A 19,338-nucleotide genomic window follows, 5' to 3' on the forward strand; every position below is an offset into this window, starting at 1 on the left:
TTTATGTCTCTCTCACTCTGGGTCTGCCTATATCTGTCCCTGTTTGTCACCATGTCTGTTCCCCTATGTGTCACCATCCACCCAGGTGTCACCATGTGTGTTACTCACCGCCCAGGCCACAGGTGGGCGTGTCGGGCCCAGTGGTGCCAGGGCGAGGGCCCAGCCCGGCCCACCCTCGCCTGCCATGGGCCAGGCTGGGCGCCTGTTTGCAATGCCTGCCACAGGTAAACACCGAGATCCGGAACCCAAGGGCCGCCTCCCTCCCCTCTGCTCCCTGCCCCTCGGCCCAGCACCCCACAGGTGCTGCCCCCAAACGGGAGATGTGCCCTGACCCACCCCTCACCCACGGTCATGAGCCTCCCTGAGCCCCCAGCCGTGGCCCGGCCCTGTCTGTCTGTCTGTCCGTCTGCTTCTGTCTCTCTCTTTCTGGGTGGCTCCTGGCCTCTCTCTGTTCCTCTCTGCCCTTACTTCCTCTCACCTGAGTTACTCTGCGGCTTTGCCTTTCCCTGGAATGGCCCTTGTCTGCATTCTGTCGCTGTCCCTCTACCTCCCTCTTGTTCTGTTCTTGCTCAGTGAAGTGTGATTTCCCTGTCTTCCTGATCTGTCCCCGTTTGAGTCAGCCACTCAGGTCTCTGACTCTGGGTCTCTGTCGGCCAGGCTTTCTGTTGCTCTTTTGTGCTTTGTACGTTTCTCCCTCTCTCTCCTTCTGTCCCTGCGTCCCTCTCAGCCCGTGTCTGTCAGTCTTGGCCACTCTCTGGTGTGTCTCTGAGCTCCCCAGCCCCCACAGGAGCAGGCCTCTGCCATTCCCGGGCCCTTAGGGAAGCGTGTGGCCCCCGGCCTCCCGCCCCCAGCCCGCTGGTATATATATATATATAAAGGTATATGTACATATTATTTATATCTGTACCCGGGGGCAGGAGGGGCAGACACTGGGGCCTTTGTGTAGCCGTTGCCCGCTGCCTGCCCGCCCGCCACTCCTCTCCCTTCGTCCCTGCCACCCGCCCGCCTCCACCCCCCCCAAGAAAGGTTCCTGTGGGGCCTGCCAGCTTCCTCTGCCTGAGGTGTGAGTGGGCACGCCACGGGCGAGGCGGGCAGGGGGGCCTGGGGACTTTTCCAGCTCCAAGGAAGCTTTCCGGGTGGGGAAGAAACGGGACTTCTCAGCCGGCTGCTCTCTGTCTGTCTGCGTCTGTTGTCCCTGGGCGTCCCCGGGTCCTCACCTGGCTTCTCCCTGGGAGTCTGTCCATCCATCTAATGTCATTCTGACTTCTTCTCTGTTGGCTTGGGGCTTATTCACTTGTGCGCACACCACACACTGCTGTTGGGCATGTGTGCGGGGCCATCTGTGAAGCCCCAGACACAGAGCAGTGAGATGCTGTCCATCCCGGCTGATTTCGTGGCCGCTTCTGTCTCATTTCCTCCATCTCTTCACCCAGTGCTTGAAACCCTCCACCCGTTCCCATTAAAATAGAAGCCAAAGTCCTTATCATGGCCTATGGGGCCCCCGAGGTTGCCCTACTATCCCTCTGACCTCATTCTTTTTTTTTTTTTAATTTTCTTTTTAAGTCATCTCTACACCCAACGTGGGGCGTGAACCCACCACCCCGAGATCAAGAGTCTCATGCTCTACCGGCTGAGCCAGCCAGGTGCCCCCACTCTGACCTCATTCTTACACCCTTCCCCTTTGCCGCAGTGGCACTGGCCACCTGGCTGTTTCTGGAACAAACCAAGCAGGCTCCCGCCCCAGGGCCTTTGCATGTGCTACTCCCCCAAGTTTCCCCTGGCTTGCTCCCTCGTTTCTTTTAGTTTCCTGTCCGCTCCTCAGCGAGCCCTTCTCTGCCTCCTTTACAGCAGCAACCTCCATCAGTCTCTATTCCCTTCCTCTGATTTACTTTTTCTTCTTAGGACTTACCGCTCCATGGCTGTCACATTTTATGGATCTGTCTGTATCTCCTACCCGAATGTCAGCTCCACGAGAGGAGGGGCTGCATTCTGCATATTGTATCCATAGCACCTACCACAGTGCTTGCCGCACAGAGGATGCTGAATAAATATTTCTTAAAGGAAAGGAGCACATTAATCTATCTACCCTTTAAACTAACTCTGTGCTAGGTAATGCTGGGTTCATAGTAGTGACTGAGACAGCCCTGGCCCTGCCCTCATGGGGCTGACAGTCCATTCCCCAATGATGATCCAGAATGTGCAGGGCTGGGATAGGGGAGTGCAGGGGCTGTGAGAGCCTGGGAATGGCACTTGACGCAGCCTGGGGGTCAAGGAGGGCTTCCTGGAGGAGGTGTCAGCTGAGCTGAGACCTGGAGGACGAGTGGGAGTGAGCCAGGCCTTGTTGTGGGGACCAAGTGATCAAGACAGACCCAGCCTTGCCCTTCTTCACGGGCCTCCATTCTCTCCCTTTGTCTCATAGAACTTGAGTTTGAAGATGTCTTAACTCTCTAGTTCAAACCTGTACCTGTCCCTGATTTCATAGCCTCTCCTTCTTTCTCCCGCTCTCAATTCCTCTCTTTCTGAATCTCCATCTCTCCTCTCTCGCTCTCCTTCCAGGTCCCTATTCTTGGCCTCTCATCTGTGTATCTCAGTCTCTCTGAACCCATCTGGGTATTTCTCTACTTAGCTCTCTTTCCTGAACGTCTGTCTCTCTGTGTCTCCCCCATTTCCCCCATCTCAGAGGGTCTCCTGAGCTCTCTTGTCCCTCTCTGGGTCTCTGTCTTCTTCCAGTGAGCTGGTCTCTCTTTATAGCTCCCTCTCTACCTCTGTTGTCTCCCACCTTTCCCTGGGTCTCCCTGTCCGTTTCTCCTTTCTGGAAGCCTCTTCACCTACTCACTGATCCCCCAATAAATCCAGAACCCCTCCACTCTGGCCCCACCCTGGCACGGGGGGAAGGGGGACTGATCCAGCCCCTCACACCCACACAGGTCAGGCCGTCTATTCTGTTAATGGTTAACTCAACCTCTATCTAGAATACACACCAGCCAGGCTGGGGGTGACTCCCCTGCCCACCCCCCATACCAGCTGTTCTTAAAGGACCAGGTGTCCTCCGCAGCTCTTCAGCCCTCACCGGGGGATCCTGGTGTCTGGCGACCTCTCGCCCTGGGGATGGAGGAGGGGGAAGGGGGGACTACCCCATGCCTGGGGCTGCAGAGCTGGGACAGGGGAGGCCACAAGATTGCCAGGGATGGGTGGCCAGGCCTGGAGCTCCGTCCAGCGTCTCCCTTGCCCCAGGCTTATCGCCTGGTGTATTTAATCAGGGGTGGTTTTCCCAGCCCTGCCCAGGGCCCAGGCTGGCAGTACCAGGGGTAACAGAACACCTGAGACCTGATATCTGGGGGAGGGGATGGGACCCCTCCACCCCAGCCCAAGAACTGGGGGGTTTAAGAGTCGACGGTCCTCCAAATGTTGAGGACAAAGTCCCAGGGTCCCTAATATTTGGGATTTGGGACACCTGGGTCTGCAAGATACGCGTGGCACGCTAAGTGGATAACTAAGAGGATGGGTCAAGACTTTAGGGTCTTCCAGATTTAGGAGCTGGAACACCTGTGTTTCTGAGATCTGGGGCAATCTGGGGTCTCAGGACTGTGTGACAGTGCCGCAGTGACAGGACATACTAACATTCCCCATTTTTCCATCCATCCGTTGGCCTCGGCGCCCCGCATTCCCCCTTCCCCCCCGCATTCCCCCTTCCCGCAACCTCCACTTTAGGGCCGCAGAGGGAGGCTCCGGGGTGGGGGCTGGGCTATTAGGGCAGCCCCCTCCCCTTAACCCCTGCTTTGCCGCAGCCTGTTCAGGTCCCGCCCCTTGACGCCAGACAGCAGGAAGTCCTGGTTAATGATCAGCCCATCGGGACAGGTGCGGGACAAGGCCGCGCACATCAGAGGCAGCCCGCGGGGGCTGTGCCTTTTACCCTGCCAGTCCCGGTGTCCTAGGATGGCCACCGTTGAGACTGGTCTCCCAAGATGGGCGCGAGGAGCGCAGTTCAGGGCACCACCAGAGGTGGGAAGCACTTTGTTTCCAGGGATCCTGTTAGTGTACCCCATGGAGGTAAACTTCCTCTCTGGTAGGGCAGTCCCTCTAAGCAACGTAGCCTTAATGCTCTGCCTCCTGAGCAAGAACTCACTGCCCATCCCTTCTAGGAAGCCTCCTGATGCCTCCTTCCCCTCCCCTCGAGGGCGCGGAGTCCCCCACATCCTGGGTAGATACAGGGGCTGGACCAGAAGGGAAACCTCATTCCCAAGCTTGGCCCTGGTTCCCATGCAAGGAGCCTCACATGCTGAGCCTCAGTTCTATCATCTGGAAAACGGGCAGACGGCTAAACGCTTGAGGAATGGCCGGCATGTCTAAACCAGCCAACGGGGCCGCCTGAGTGAAGGGCGCCACCTGGAGGCTACAACGCAACGTCCTTCCCCTGCAGGGTCGGTTCGGTGCCAGAGGGGGCGCAGCTTCTCACACAACTGAGGGACCAAGAAGGAAAAAAAAAAAAAACCCATCTTTCGGTTTATTGAAGGAGAAAAGGGGGCGGGAGGGGGGGGGGCAATAAAATGCTTTTGCTTTGTTTATAAAGAGCGAGATTTCAGGAGGCCCCTTCTCAAGGAGGAGGGGGGCACCTCTCCCCCAACTACAAGCAGCAGCAAAGCCAAGCCAAAGAGGGGAGAGGGAAACCGGAGGGGCCAAGGGACCCCAGACACCCCCTCGAACAGAAGCCACAAGCTTTCTCCCCCCACCCTCGACGCATCTACCCCAGGGGACCCATCTGGGATGAGGAAGGGGGTATGTACACAGGTGGGGGTAGCACTGGGCTGGGTGGGGGAGAGAATAATTTATCCGCAGCAGCGGTGGGTAGCAAGGGGGTGGGAGGCAGTAGACCGGTGGCAGTGGCGGCCTAGGGGTCCCGTTCTTTCTTAACCTTGATGTCTCCAGCAAGGATAGTGGCGATCTCGCCCTGCATGAAGGCCCAGGGGACAGAGGAGCCCACCAGGGGGCACTTGTCTCCACTGGGGCAGTACACCTCCCCAGCAGGGCCCTGTGCCTTGATGAATTCCCGTGAGCAGGGAAAGCAGAACTTGTGTCCGGGCACTGAGGGGCACTGGACGAAGTGGGTGTCTTCCAGCCGCTCCCGGCACAGGGTACAGCACAGGGGTGCCCCAGGGGTCGCCCCGGTGCCGCTACCACCCCCGCTAGCAGCTTCTGCCCCTGCTGTGGGGCTGACTTCTGCCTCACCGTTGCGGGCCACTAGACGATGCTGGGCAGGAGGCTGGGCTGCGGAGGAGGCGGCGGGGCTGGCACCCCCAGCGCGCACGGGGCCCCCACCCCCGCCAGGGTCCTTGGGGGAGTGGCCCAGGGCCTCGGCCACATTCTTCAGGGCGGCGATGGGTGAGGGCACACCAGGGGTGTCCGCGGAGTACGGGCCACCGGGTGCTACCCAGTGCCGCTGCTGCTGTTCCTCGGTGGTCATCTTCCCGGCCGCCTCACCCTCGGGCTCAGGGGACGCCTTGCGACGGCGTGGCGTGGGCGCCAGGTTCCGGGATGGGGCTCGCGGGGGTGGGCCACAGAGAGCTGCAGGGGCTGGCTCTGGGTACTGCTGGGGCAGGGCCTCAGCCGGAGCTGGCTCTCGGAAGCTGCGGACACCGTCGGTTAGCAGCTCCCCCAGCTGGCGCCATTCCCCGGAGCCGTGCCTCCGCTCATACTCGAGGTACTTGAAGCCCGAGGAGGCCAGAGCCTTGCCCGGCTCCCGCAGAGCATCATGAAACATCTGGCGAGCCACGGCCAGAACTCCTGCGTACACGTTGCCAGAACCACAGGGGTATTCGGTAAAAAGCTTCAGCTCGAACTCGTAGCCCGGCGGGCGGGCAGTAGCATCAAAAGCGAACACCCGCCCCACCAGCCCGTGATCCTTCTTGAAGCGGACATTGAAGGGGGCGCAGGCAGACAGCGCCAGGAGCTGCTCCCGCACAGCTTTGGGGCGCCCGTGCCACTCCTCCGCCCGGCCACGCATGGCCTCGTTCAGTTCTGCCAGACAGTCCGCATTCCTCTGCTGCTTCTCTTTCTCGAAATCGGAGCCAAACGCCGGACGGGCAGGACTCAAGCCGGGTGCCAGCGTCAGGCCTCGGCTTCCCAGGCCAGACACCGCAGCTGCCAGCAGCCCGGGGGGCACCAAGCTGGGCATGGAGCCAAGCAGGGCCCTCCGCGCCCCCTCCGCCACGGCCTCCTCGCGGCCCAGCCCATTAGCCAGGCGGGACCCCAGGGTGTACTCCAGGGCGGGCGAGGGCAGGGGGAGGCGGCCCGACGATGTGGCCCTGTCATAGCGGTCCTGGCCAGAGATGCCACCGCCTGTTCCTGACGGCTGGGGCTGGGCCTGCGGAGGCGGTAACTGAGGCCCCTGTGCAGCGGCCGCAGCCAGGTCCTTAGTGGTCGGGTGCTTGAGGGCGGGGGGCCCGGGAGAGCGGCCCTCGGGGAGCACGTGGCTGCGCTTGAGTTGGCGGGCCGCGTCGATGAGCAGCTCGATGCGATCCGCACCCTCGAAGTTCACGCAGCCGCGGCACACCGCCTCGCTGAAGTCCCACACCATGGCCCACGGCATCTTGGGCAGGTCGCAGAGGTAACACCACTGGCGGCGGGACGCCTGCACCGACGCCATGACCCCCGCGCGCGCGCCGCTGCGCCCCGGCGTTCCACCCGCCGCCGCCGTCCGATCCGCGCCGCCGGCGTTCGATTCGTGTCCCCGGGACGGCGCGAGCCCACAGTCAGGCCTCCGGCGCGGCCTCCCCGCCGATCCAGGCCCGGCCCCCCTTCCCCGCCCCCTGGGCCCTAAGCCTTTTTCCTCACTCCCGCCTCCTTGAAAAGCCTGTTAGAGGCACGTCGGCGCCCCCGCCCGATCCGGGCTCCGGGCCGAGGCGCACAGCTCGGGCCCCGGGATGGGCCGCTCCCGCCGCCGCCGCCGCCTCGGGCTCCCGCCGCTCCCGCCGCCGCCGCCGTCGCCGCCACTGCAACGGCCGCCGCCGCCTCCACCTCCTTCTGCCCCAGAGGCCGCTTCGCAGGGAAAGTTACATAACGCGCCGGCAAAGCCTTCTGGGAAACGTAGTCCCGCCGGGGCCGATTCTTAAAGGGGACGGCTGGCGGCGGAGGGGCGGGCTTGCAGCCTCTCCGACGCGCAAACACTACTCATCTCGGCCGGGCAGAGAGTTCCACGCGCTCGGAGGAGCTCGGGCACAGGGCTTGGGGGCGGGGATGAGATAGGAATGGTCAGAGCTATCACGGATTCAGAAATCGTAGGAAGTGGACAGGCTTCGGGCGTCTAGTTTCTGTTCCGACCTGCTGTGCAGCTTTAGGCGAAAGTCTTGCCCTTTCTGAGGCTCAATTCCCCGCCCATCAAAGGTGGGCCAAAGCCTAGTTAGGGAGGCAGCAGCTCCTGGGGCAGGGCGGAGGGGCTCTGATTGGATGGTTTCGGGGTAGGGGGACGGGAAGCTGTCAACTGGGGGGAGAGGTTTCGGCTTGGCACCTCATTTGCCTCTAATCTTGTATATCATTCTCTGAATGGGGCCGGAAACAGCCGGAGAAAGGGCAAGAACGAAGGTCTCTGCCAGTTGCCTCATCTAGTAAAGAGAGTGCTCGAACGCCCTCGAACTCTGTTCCAGCTCTGCCGGCGCGCTCTGGTCTACAAAGGGTTACACTGTGTTTCTGCCCCCCCCCCACCCACCCCCCCCACGCTCCCCATTTCCACTTCACTACAATTCCCAAAATGCTCTGCCGGGAGGACAAATTGACGCACTTCCGCTGTCTGGGAGGTTGGGGGAGGCCTTCCCGATTCCCGCTGTCTTTCACCCCCCGCTCAATATCTGGGGGCTTTACTTTTTTGGGGAGCACTGCTTTGAGGGAATCCTCACCCTCTACTGCTCGCTAATTTGGGGGAAGAGGAGGAGGCCAGAGATGGCCAGCAAGAGTTGTGGGGGGGGGTAGTTTTTCTCCAACCTTGAGTGCTTACTACCTGATCGGACCAACCAGGCTTTGGGGACACCCCCACCCCACCCCGCCCCCGGAGAGGGATTTCTTCCCAGCATCGGAACAGTGCGAGTCAGGCTGGAAGAGTAGGGATGGGGAGGAGAGACAAGTCTCCAGGTTCTAAGCCCCATCACCCTCTTACTCTAAGCCTGGGTCCGTGATAAGCGCTCAAAAATATCTGAATGACTTGTCAGACTTGCATTCATTAGTGACTTTCAAACTAATCGGACTGTCTGCTTCCTCTCCCACATCCTGCTGCAATTCTAGCAGGTCTGATTTTGTTATCCAAACATCAGTGTCAGCTTCACAATTTCACTGAACACCTGTATTATTTTCTGGAAATTGACTCCCCTGGGGGGGGGCGGGGCGGGGCAGACTATCTACTTTTGCCTCATCCTAAGCAATACAGACATACCTCGGAAATATTGCAGGCTCCTTCCAGACTACCACAATACAGCAAACCTAGCAATAAAGCAAATATGGCAATACAGCGAGTCAAATGAACTTTTTGGTTTTTCCAATGCATCTAAAAGTTTACACTATGCTACAGTTTATTAAGTGTGCACTAGCAGCATGTCCAAAGAAACAATGTATATACCTTACTTTAAAAATATTTTATTGCTAAAAAAATGTTAACCATCATCTGAGCTCTCAGAGGTCAGTGATCACAGAGCACCATAACAAATGTAATAATAATGCAAAAGTTGGAAATATTGCACGAATTACCAAAATGTGACACAGATACATGAAGTGAGCAACTGTTGGAAAAATGACATCGACAGACTTGCTTGACCCAGGGTTGCCACAAACCTTCAACTTGTAAAAAAATAAAATAAAATGCAGTATCTGTGAAGCGCAACAAAGCAAAGCACAATAAAACGAGGTATGTCTGTATTATGTGCAGAAGTGCAGGTTTTTTATGTACTGGCTACATTTTTTTGGTACTAGCTACATTTTAATCAAGTTCAACACGAGGTAAGAACCATTAGAAAGGTCATCCATAGGGATGCCTGGGTGGCTCAGTCAGTTAAGCATCTGCCTTCGGCTCAGGTCATGATCTTGGGGTTCTGGGATGGAGCCCCACATCGGGCTCCCCGCCCAGCGGGGCGTCTGCTTCTCCATCTGCCCCTCACCCCGCTCGTGCTCTCTCAAATAAATACATAAAATCTTAAAAAAAAAAAAAAGCGGCCATCCATGTATCCCCTAAAATTGCCTTTAAGCCATTCTTCAGTAAACACTAGTGGGGGTCAAGAGTTCTGGCTGGAGTCCAGCTTCAGGTGGGCTGAGTTGGGATTGGCCCCTGACAAGTCTAGGGCAAGTTTCTAAACTCAGGAAAAAACAGAGACCCCCCATAGAGTCTGCTTTTCATAGGGCAGCCTCAGGTTAAAATGAAAACATGCATATAAATGTTTAGCATGGTGCCTGGCCCAGAAAAGGAGCACCATACATGGAAACTTTTTAAGCTGCTCATTAACTCAAAGATGCAACCCTTCTGTGTGTTGGGTGATGCTGAGGACACAGCATTGACTGAGCTAGGCTCAGGCCTTCCCCTGACATGGCTCATCCTGGTGATGGAAGCAGACATTCAATTTAAATTTACTCAAATGATTATTTAACTACATTTTTTCCCAACTGCTGGGGGAGAGGGAGTGCCAGGAAAGACTTTTCTGAGGAGGTGATATTTGAGCTGAGACCTGAAGGATGAAAACAGACATGGAGCTGTGGACTCCTACATTTTTTATGCCCATTTTACAGATGAGGAAAAGGAAGGCCCACACAGCTGGCCGGGGCAGCACCAGGCCTGACTGAATCCAGGGTGGTGGTTATTAGCTACTTTGCTACTATGCTTTGCAGCAGGTTTAGGAGTAAAAAAGAGAACCAGCTCTTGCCTTCATGAAACGGGGGTGGGGGGGGTGGGTAGGTGGGGGGGTGAACCAGCTTTAAACAGATAAAGGCATGTGTTCTTTGAGGGACCACAGGACACTAGAAAAAAATCTAATCCGGCCCATCCTAGCCTGGAGGAGGAAATCCAGAAAGTTCTCCTGGAGGAGATGACAGGCTGGTATCTGAAGGATGGGTAAGTAGGAAGAAGATTTGAACACAGGACTTGATGACTTTAAGGAAAGAAAGGAAAAAAGGGGGGGGGGCTGGAAAACGGCCAGCCTCCAACTTCAAGAGAACGCCACCTGTCCATGGAGGGGTGGGGGCAGGTGTAAGTGCTGAAACCCCAGGCCTGTCTCAGAGCCCAAAGTAATCGTATTAAAAATAAGTTTATTCGTATCTTGTCACCACTGGGGAGAAACGAGGGGGTTGAGCTCTGGAGGTCAGAGACAGCAACGGGAGGCAGAGGACCCGACCTGTACCTCCCCAGTGAGAACTCCACCCCCCTCTCCCTAGGGTACACACTGCTCTAGCCTTTGTCATCCATATTCTCATTTGTCTCGAGCCTCCCACCCCCTCCAAAGTCTGGATCGGGGAAGCCAGGAGGCCCCTGCGGGTCAATTCTCTTCAAGTCAAGACCAGGAGTTGTTAGGGAAGGGGGTATGTGCAGACCCGAGAGGTTCCCTCCGCAACCCACAAAAGGCGATAATAAATACCGTAAAATCGATGGCTTAGAAGTTAGGGTTCAGGGAAGCAGCCAGGCAGACAGCGCTGTACTGGAGAGACGACCGGGGCACCCACCAACGAGGTCCCCTGAGAATCAGGCACTAACTAGTGTAGGGAGTGGGGTGCTGGTGCCCCTGCAGCACGGGAGCCAGGGGGCAGCTGAGATGGGGAAGGTGCATCGCCCTCCTCCACTGGGCTAAGCTGGGGGAAGGAGGTGCAGGCAGAAGGAGCGGAGACAAGCTCAAACCCAAGAGTAGATTTCACGGAGATTTCCATCGCCCCCGCCTCTTCCGCGTAGGGAAGCCTTTCCTCCTCTTGTGTGGGGGTGAGTCGTGGGGAGGAAGCGGGGCTGGGGGTGGCCGGGGGGTCCCCTCCTCGCTCCTAGGGGCGATGATCACCCCCCTGGCTGCGACCACCGCTCTGTCCACCACAGCAGCTACCACGGACACCGGCTCTGGGGTGACCTCGGCTTTGGGGGTAGGTGGGGGCAGGAGGGGCCTGGGGGGCGGGGGTGGGGGCGGGGGCAGCCTGTCGACGGCCGTTCCAGGCAGAAGGGGCAGTAGGGCGCTGAGGGCCTCACTCAGTTTGGCCAGTCCCTGCTGCAGGGTGCCAGCCAGCTCCCGGATGGCGTTGGCAGTCTCCTGCTGAGCCCGCAGGAAGTCCAGGGAGGGGTCTGAGGCCGAGGGCGTGGGTGGTGGCAGCGGAGGAGGTGGTGGGCTGGGGGACGAGGGTGCCACATGCACCTGCTGAGGTGGCTGGGGTGGTGGCTGCGGCGGAGGGGCTGGGGGCGGTGGAGACAAGGCCAGGCGGGGCAGCTGGACCGTCTGCAGGGCTGGAGGGGGCGGGGACTCACGCTCCTTGGGTGGCGGGCAGCCCCCTTCCTGGGGACTGCAGGAGGGCCGGGCCCACTGCTCGGGGCTGCTGGAGCCCCCCTTGCTGTGGGCTGGTGTATCTGTGGAGAGAGAGATGTAGGTGAGGTGACAGCGACCCCCAGTGCTGTCTTGATTTCCCCTTTCCGCTTCCCACCGACCCTGGCCCCAGAGCCATCTTTTCAAAACCCGAATCAGATCATGCCCTGGAGGAGAACACAGCAGGGAGAGTCAATATATTTATTTAACAACCAACCACCTGAGGGCCGATGGGGGCCTTAGTGGAAACGGGGTCCTGGAGGTCCCCTGCTGAGCCAGGCAGGACCAACATTCTAGAAGGCTCTGAACTCTCTGGACACTCCGCCCCCACCACACACCTCTCAGGCTGCATTGCTGGGCTCTGTCCTATCAGGTGGTAGGAGTTCTGTCTCAGCTGTGGTCTGTACCCCGCTCAACCCCAAGCCTGCTGCGCTTCCCCGGCCCCTTTCACCTGAGATTTCATTCATGCTCGTGAACTTGAACAGAGTGTGCAAACAGACTCCCAGGTTTCCGGGCCCAGCCCGAAACCTCTCCTCCAGTTGTGTTGTTGGCATACCCCCTCCATCATCTAGCAATGGCTCACACTCTGGCCCAGAGCTGAGCTCCTGGTCCTCTCCCACCCCCTTCCGCCCCTCCCTCAGCCATCCCAGTCTTGGGTGATTCTCGCCATGCAGGCCAAAAACTTTCACTCCTTTTCTCCCCCAAGACACTGTCCGTGTGCAAACGTCACTGGCTCTGCCTTTCCAACTATTTTCAACATCCAACCTGTTTGTTCTGTCCACCTCCATAGCCCCTCCTAGTCCAACCACCGGCATCTCCCACTTGGACTGTGGCGGTCCCTCCAAAATAACATGTCAATTCTGCCCCCCGCAGAGGACCACCTAGCCTCTGATCCACTTATATGACTGTCCAAAATAGGCAAATCTAGAGGAGACAGAGAGTAGATGAGCGGTCGCCTGGGGCTGGGCAGAGCTGGGGGTGACGGCTAAGAGGTGCAGGGGGGTTTCTTTTCTGAGCGATGAGAATGTTCTAAAATTGATGGTAGGGATGGTTGTACAACTCCATGAATATACTAATAGCTCCTGCATTGTCCCTCTTTAACGGGTGGCTGTACGGTATGGGAATTGTAGCTCAATCAAGGTGTGTAAAAAACACAAGTCAGATGTGGTCTTTTTCTGCTCAAAAGCTGCCTGGGGCTCTCCGCTCTCAGAGTAAAAGCAAAGCCCTTGGGGCCCCCAAGGCTCTGCGTACTTTGTTCCACTGCCTCCCTGGCCTCATCTGCACCCCCTCCCCTTTGTATCTCTCTCATTCAGGAGGCTCCAGCCACATTGGCCTTCTTGTTGGTCCACAAACACAACAGGTCTGCCCCTGCCACAGGGCCTTTGCACTTGCTGTTCCTCGGCCTGGAAAGCTCTTTCCCCAGACACCTGCCTGGCTCTCTCCCTCAGCTCCTCTGCTCAAATGTGGCCTCCATGGGAAGACCTTCCGTGACCTGCTATCTACAGTAGCTCCCGTCTCTGTCCTTTTCTCTCTCCTAACCCTACCTGATTTCTTTTATATCACTTATCTCCACCTGGCATGGGGTCGCTCTGTGTTTGTTGTCTGTCTCCTCCTCCTGATGTCAGCTCCATCAGGCAGGGCTTTGTTTTGTTCACCGCTGTTTACCCAGCGCCTAGAACAATGTCCAGCACAAAATTTTTTCTTTAATGAAAAAAGAACTGTGGCTTCCAGGGGGTCAGCCCTGATCTGGGCCCCGGGCCCCAGGTCCTTGCCACAACCCTCCCATGGCTCCCCAGCACCCACAGGGGAACACAGGCCAGCCCCTCCCGAAGGCTGCAAGGCCTCAGCTCTTACCCCTTTCTGTCCCTCTTCCTTGGCTCAGGGCCAGCGTACATGCAGTTCCCTCCACCAGGAGTATTCCCCCTTGCACGGCCCCTTGGCCAGCTCAGAGACTCCTTCCTCGGGGAAGCCTGCCTCCTACTCTGAGGCCAAATCTGATCTCCCTGCTCTCCTGTCACAGCAACAGCCAGCTACCTCCAGCCGTAAATGCTGGGGGGCCAGCCTCCCTGGGCCAGCCAGGCAGGGGAAGGCGGGGGAGGCGGCAAGAGAGGTGATAACCAGAGCTAACACTTCTTCGACTCTTTCCTGGCCTGACCCTGGGGCGAAGCAGCTAAACTTTCCTGCTATGTTCTTTCAATGCGTCCTCTCAGCCATTCTCTGGGGGTAGGTGCTGTCATTATTCACCCATTTTACAGATGAGGAGATCTGAGGCCCAGAGAGATGTCACAGTGCTGGTGAATGGGAGAGGAGGGATTTGAACCCCAGGCAGTCTCCAGAACCCATGCTTTTAACCAGTCCTTGGACAGGGCTCTGGGCCCAAGGGTGGTGAGTCTCCCTTCCCTTGTAAGGGGTGTGGGGACTGCTCCCGCCACTCTGAAATACCGCTCTTCTAGCCTACTGAACAACAGAAAGTGGTCCAGCCGTCATGCCCACCGGGGTCATGGAAGGGCCACGACATGACTTAAAATCATTTATCTGCAACCTTTGGGCCTCAGTTTCCCCACCCGTAAATAGGTGTGTGTGTGAGCAAAGAACCAAGTGACCCAATAACAGAAGATCTCCCTGAGGGCCATCACAGGGATCATATGAATCACCCTAGGCACAGGGTTAAGGCCAATGCCTGGCACACAGTAAATCGTCAATGCCATTACTGTTGTGTGTGTGTATGTTTTTGTTTTTTTTCAAATATTAGGTCAGAGAGAAATTATCCTTAGGTCTCCCTCTAGTGTCAACAGAGACGCCTCAGGCTGCCCCAAACCCTGTTCCAGTCCTACAATCAGAACAGTTCCTCTTTTATGAGTTTACACAGTGGGGAATCTCCATGTGAGGTTCCAATCAAGGATGCTTTAAACACATTCCTGCCCCAGGGCCTTTGCATGTGTGGCTTCCTCTAGCTGTGAAGTGCTATTCTCCCAGATATCCACTTGGTTCACTTTGTCTATTCAGGTCTTTGCTCGGATTCCACCTTCTCAGAGATGACCTCCCTGACTACCCTACCTATAAGCGGCCCCCTTCCATCACTCACTATGCTCCTAACGTGCTCTATTTTTCTTCTTAGTTCTTACCACCTCCTGGTATATGATCTGTTTTAGGGCTCCTTGTTTGTGGTCTGTCTCCAATAACTGGAATGCCAGCTCCATTGTCTTTTTCTCCATAGTATTTCCAGCATCTACCACTGTGCCTGCCTTGGAAGAGGTGCTCAATAAATATTTGTTGAATGAATGAATGAATAAAATAGTTGTACAACTCTTGAAAAAATAAGTTTGCCATCTCCACTCTGGTTCAACGTGGCCATTTCACGGAGAGAAACAATGAGGTTTGAGATGCATATTGAGAACAAGGGTCCCAAGCGATTGTGTGTCTCTCTCTCCTGCCGAAGATGCTTTCAGGCCTCCCCAGTGCCCTGAAGATAAAGTCCAAAGTAATGACCTTCACTTAACACACTGTGTGTGATCTAATTCTGGCATACCCATTAACTCTCAGTCAATATTAACTGTTGCTGTTATTGCCAGGCAATCTAGCCCAGTGGTTAAGTGCATGCACTGTGAGTTGAACACAACCTGTAATTAAGTCCCAATTCTACTACTTACTTGCTGTGTGACCTTGGGTAAGTGAATAAACCTCTCTGAATCACATGGTCCTGAACTTGTTTGATCACTTCCACGTCCTTCCCTTCCTCAAAACCCTTCAGTGACTCCTTATAGCACTTCAGATAAAATTCCTCATCTCAGCCTAAAAGGCACTGCATGGTCTGGCCTTTGCTGACCTCCCTGACTTCATCTCAAAACATTTCCTTTCTTCAATCTTTTTACTTTCCCCTTCTCCTAACTTGAAAACTTCTCAGTTCCTAACCTGGCTAAACCTTCTTGTATCAAAGTCACTGTACATGCTGTTCCTTCTACCAGGAACACTTCCTCAGCTCCTCACTCTGTGTCTCTGATGTTTCCTCCTCCAGGAAGCCTTCCTTGACCTCCCAGCCTGGGTCAGGTGCCCCCTCCGCACTCCCACAGCTCAGCCCCAAGAGGGCAAGGCTGGGGATGTCTCAGTCACCACTGTGTCCCCAACACTGCCCAGCACAGGGCAGCTGCTCAGGAAATAGCTGTAGAAGAAAGAATAATCCAGAGTCAAGGCTAAGTCTTTGTACTCTGCTCTCCACACTTGCCCTACTCATGGCATGACCTTGGGAAAGTTACCAAACCTCTCCGAGTCTCTGACTTATGAAACGGTAGAACAGTTCATACCTCCCGGCGTTGGTAATCCTATCAAGAGCTAACAGCGTTCAGGAGATGCTGTACTAAGCAATTCACACATATTAATTCATTTAGTCTTCGCAGCAAGCTTTTGAGGTGGGGACTGTGTTTTTCATCCCCATTTTACAGAGGCGGAAACTGACCCGCAGTAACTTACCCAGAATGACACCGCTGAGTGGCAGACTTGTGACGGGAGCCCACACACTCTGCCACCATCATCACTACCTTACATTGCGTTTAATGAAATCCCGTGTGTGCTGATTATCCCAGGTGTGGACTCCGGAGCCAGGCCTCCTAGGTCTGGGTTCCGTTCATGACTCCGGCAGTCATGAGCTGTGGGACTTTGGGCAAGTCATTTCACCTTTCTGAGCCTCAGTTTCCCCCGATTTAAAATGGGCATAATTACAGCACCCACCTCACCGGGTTGTAAGTGAGGATGTGATGAGCCACGGAAAGGGCTCGGAACGGTGCCGAGCACACCGCTGACTTGGTGACGGTCTGCTCTGGCTAAGGTGATGCCGAAGGAACTCACCTGCCCGTCGGTCCTCCCTGCGGTCCTCGGACAACACGTAGCGTTGGGTGCCGGCACTCGGGGCCGGCGGCTGTGAGGAAGCCGCGCCGGAGGGAGGCTCGGCCCCTGCACCAGCTCCTGGCCCCGCCACGCCCGGCCCCAGGATGGCAAAGATGGTCTCCTCCTCCGCGGTGAAGGCGTCCTCGGCGGCAGGCCCGGCGCCCTGCGTGGAGTGCGGCACGCGGGCCAGCTTCTCCTTGGTGCGGCGCTTGAAGTCATTCCAGCGCTTCTGCACCTCTTGGCCGGTGCGCTTCCAGCTGGTGATGCCGTTGATCTTGGCGGCGATGCCGTCCCACACACGCCGCCGCTCTGCCACGCTCACCCGACGGCTCTGCGCGCCGTAGAGCTGCGGGTAGTGGGCGCGCACCTCACGGATCAAGATCTGGTTCTCCTCGAACGAGAAGCGCGGCTTGCGCAGCCGGGTGGTCTCTTCCGCTTCGCCCGCCGCCGCCGAGGCCATGGCGCCCCCCGACGCCGCCGTCCGGCCGCCTGGCGCATGGGGGGGCGCCGGCGCTGCGGGCACAGGGCGCACAGCGCTGGAGGGGGCTCGGCGTCCGCGCGCCGCCCGCCCCACCCCGGCCGCCCCGACACCGCCTCCTATGTCCCCGGGGCCACGGGCTGGAGCGGAGAGTGGCTGGGGGCGACGGGCCACGCGGGACATTCAGAGTGCCTAATAATAGCTGACACCGGCTGAGCGCTCCTCTTGTGCCTCGCGCAGCGCAAAGTGCCACGCCGAGGAGTTGATGGCAATTGGGGGAGGGTCCGGAGGGGTGGAGGGAAACGAGGAAAAGCGAAAGAAGAGGGGGTGTCTGCAGGAGTTAGAGGAGAACGGGGGCATAGGAGAATGCGAAATGGAGGGAGAATGGGGGTGTCTCGGGGGTCGAAGAAGCATGGGGGTGATGGGGGTAAGGAGATGCTGAAGGAGAGATGCAGCAAGAAGGGGGGATCTGGAGCAGAGGAGCGCCCTGGGGGTGCCGGGGCAATAAGACGTCTGTAAGAACGGTATGAGAAGGGGTCCTCAGAAGGGATGCCCGGGAATAACGGTGAGTTGGGGGCTTCGAGGACAGTGGAGGAGCTGGGACTATAAAATACGAGGGATTAGGGTCTGCGGGGATTGTGGGGGCTCTGGGGATTGCCAGCAATTAAGAGGAGCTCTGGGGGTAATGGGGTCCGGGAGTAAGAGGGGACAACGGAGGCGATGGGGGACTCCAGGAAGAGTGAGGGTCGTGGAGGGTGGGGACCGAGTCGGGCCGCGGGTCACTCACCGGCGCCGCCGCAGCCCCCGCCTGCCCGTCGGTCAAGGCTCGGGCTTCTGCGGCCTCTTCCCTCCCCCCTCCTCTCTCTTCCCCCTCTGGGCCCCGCCCCCGGCCGCCCCAAGAACCATGGCGCAGGCGCACCTAGCGCCAGTCAGCCCCCAACGCCCTTACCGCTAGAGTTTCACGCCCCTCCCACGGCGCAAGCGCAGAATTGCCTTCCACGGGCCTCCTTGAGCGGGGCTTAGCTGCGCAGGCGCAACATTAGCGCTGCGTTAGGTCCCCTAGCTTCTTGATGCCTCAGCAGCGTACGCGGAAAAAACTGTTCACGCATGCGCGCCCCTGGCTCGCTCTCGCTCTCTCTCTCGCTCTCTCTCTCTCTCTCGCTCTCTCTCTCCCCCCCCCCAGCTTTGGTACCCGGGGCTCCGTCCCTGCGCAGGCGTAGCAATCCTTGGAGGAGGTGGGAGAAATGATGGAGAGATCGCTGAGAACGAGCGGCGTCCTTGCCTTTCTGACAGTCTTCCCGCCTAACCCAGCGTTCTTACTCTGCTTGGGTCTCATTTTCTAGGAGAGAGGGGAGGGAGACGGCGCTGGAGGGAAGCGCTCCGTTTCCATGACAACTGTGTGGGTGAGGTGGGGGCGTACGAAAACACGATTGCCGCCCGCTCTGATCTGCCCCAGCGCGGGGCTGCTCTGGATCCGCCAACCAACTATTACCCATTGGGGCGGGGCACCCTGGGGATATTCCACCTCAGGCGGGTGCAGTAACCATGGCAACCCGTCAACCTTCCAACCATGCCTGGGGGGGCCCCCCCTGTCCACACGCTGACGTCATAGCGCGGGGAGGGAGAATTTAGAGGGAGAGTTTGGCGAGTGGGGAGGGTGATCCTGGTGCAGGTATGACTTTAAGCAAATGCGCGGAGGCAGGAATGAATCTAGAACACGGGTTGGGTGAGCTGGAAGAAAGGATGATGGAGTTAAGTCAGGCTGAGAAATTTGTTTTGCATCCTGCAGGAATCCTCAAGGTCATTCAACAAACGGTGCTTCATTCATTTAGTCAACAAATAGTTATTAAGCACCTACTTGGTTCCAAGTGCAGTGAATACAAAAGACAAAAATTTATACCTTCACGGAGCTCATATTTTAGTTGGGAGTAACAGACAATATGCAAAATAAGATACATAAGTGAGGAGGTGTTGAGTACTATGGAAAAAATGGAAGTAGGAAATGGGGTTGGGGAACATGGTGCTCGTCTGTATGTCTATAATTTTAAAATAAGGTGGCTAGGGGAGACCTCCCTGAGAAGGTGACATTTCAGTAGACCCGTGAAGGAGGTGAGAGAGCAAGTGCTTCCTGTGTTCCAGGACTGCGGAGGAGGCCAATGGGGAGGGGAGGGCAGGGAGATAGATGGCACAGATCTCCTGGATCCCTGTCAGGACGCCGGCCCTTATACTGAGTGGGAGTCACAGGAGGCCCCTGAGCAGAGGAAGGGCATGATCTGACGACTTCGGTTTTAGTAGGATTTCTCTGGGGAACTGCGTTTAGGAAGCGAGAGTGGAAGCTGGGTGCCCAGTGAGTTAAGGAGAGAGGTGGTTCAGGAGAGGGGTGGTGGTGGTTCCAGCCAGGGTGGTAGCTGTGGAGGTGAAGTGAAGCATAATGGGGTACAGGAACTGCAAGAAAGAAAG

General features: G+C 57.3%; 2 protein-coding genes across 3 annotated transcripts; both read right to left on the bottom strand.

Moving 5' to 3' along the window:
* Window positions 1-4,477: 4,477 nt before the first annotated feature.
* IRF2BP1 (interferon regulatory factor 2 binding protein 1) lies at window positions 4,478-7,024 on the bottom strand. The gene has a single exon (XM_036091584.2). It carries the CDS (start codon window positions 6,641-6,643, stop codon window positions 4,889-4,891), a length of 1,755 nt encoding a protein of 584 aa, XP_035947477.1. The 5' UTR covers window positions 6,644-7,024; the 3' UTR covers window positions 4,478-4,888.
* Window positions 7,025-10,258: 3,234 nt separating this feature from the next.
* On the bottom strand, window positions 10,259-17,742 carry MYPOP (Myb related transcription factor, partner of profilin). 2 transcript variants are annotated; one of them, XM_078063449.1, is made up of 3 exons: window positions 17,666-17,741; window positions 16,362-16,913; window positions 10,259-11,563 (listed from the first exon to the last, which is right to left on the bottom strand). In XM_078063449.1, exons 2-3 carry the CDS (start codon window positions 16,858-16,860, stop codon window positions 10,872-10,874), a joined length of 1,191 nt encoding a protein of 396 aa, XP_077919575.1. In that variant the 5' UTR covers window positions 16,861-16,913; window positions 17,666-17,741; the 3' UTR covers window positions 10,259-10,871. The 2 variants fall into 2 exon arrangements, with proteins under 2 accessions (XP_077919575.1, XP_035947478.1); XM_036091585.2 differs by having other exon boundaries at window positions 16,362-17,742.
* Window positions 17,743-19,338: the final 1,596 nt, after the last annotated feature.

Source organism: Halichoerus grypus, chromosome 15, assembly GCF_964656455.1.
Source record: "Halichoerus grypus chromosome 15, mHalGry1.hap1.1, whole genome shotgun sequence".
NCBI lineage: Eukaryota > Metazoa > Chordata > Mammalia > Carnivora > Phocidae > Halichoerus > Halichoerus grypus.

Coding starts and splice junctions, on each gene's coding strand:
- IRF2BP1 (XM_036091584.2), bottom strand. CDS start 6,643: ATGGCGTCGGTGCAGGCGTCCCGCCGCCAGTGGTGTTACCTCTGCGAC.
- MYPOP (XM_036091585.2), bottom strand. CDS start 17,061: ATGTCCCGCGTGGCCCGTCGCCCCCAGCCACTCTCCGCTCCAGCCCGT. Junction 11,564..16,361: donor CAGGGAGGACCGACGGGCAG/GTGAGTTCCTTC, acceptor CTCTCTCCACAG/ATACACCAGCCCACAGCAAG.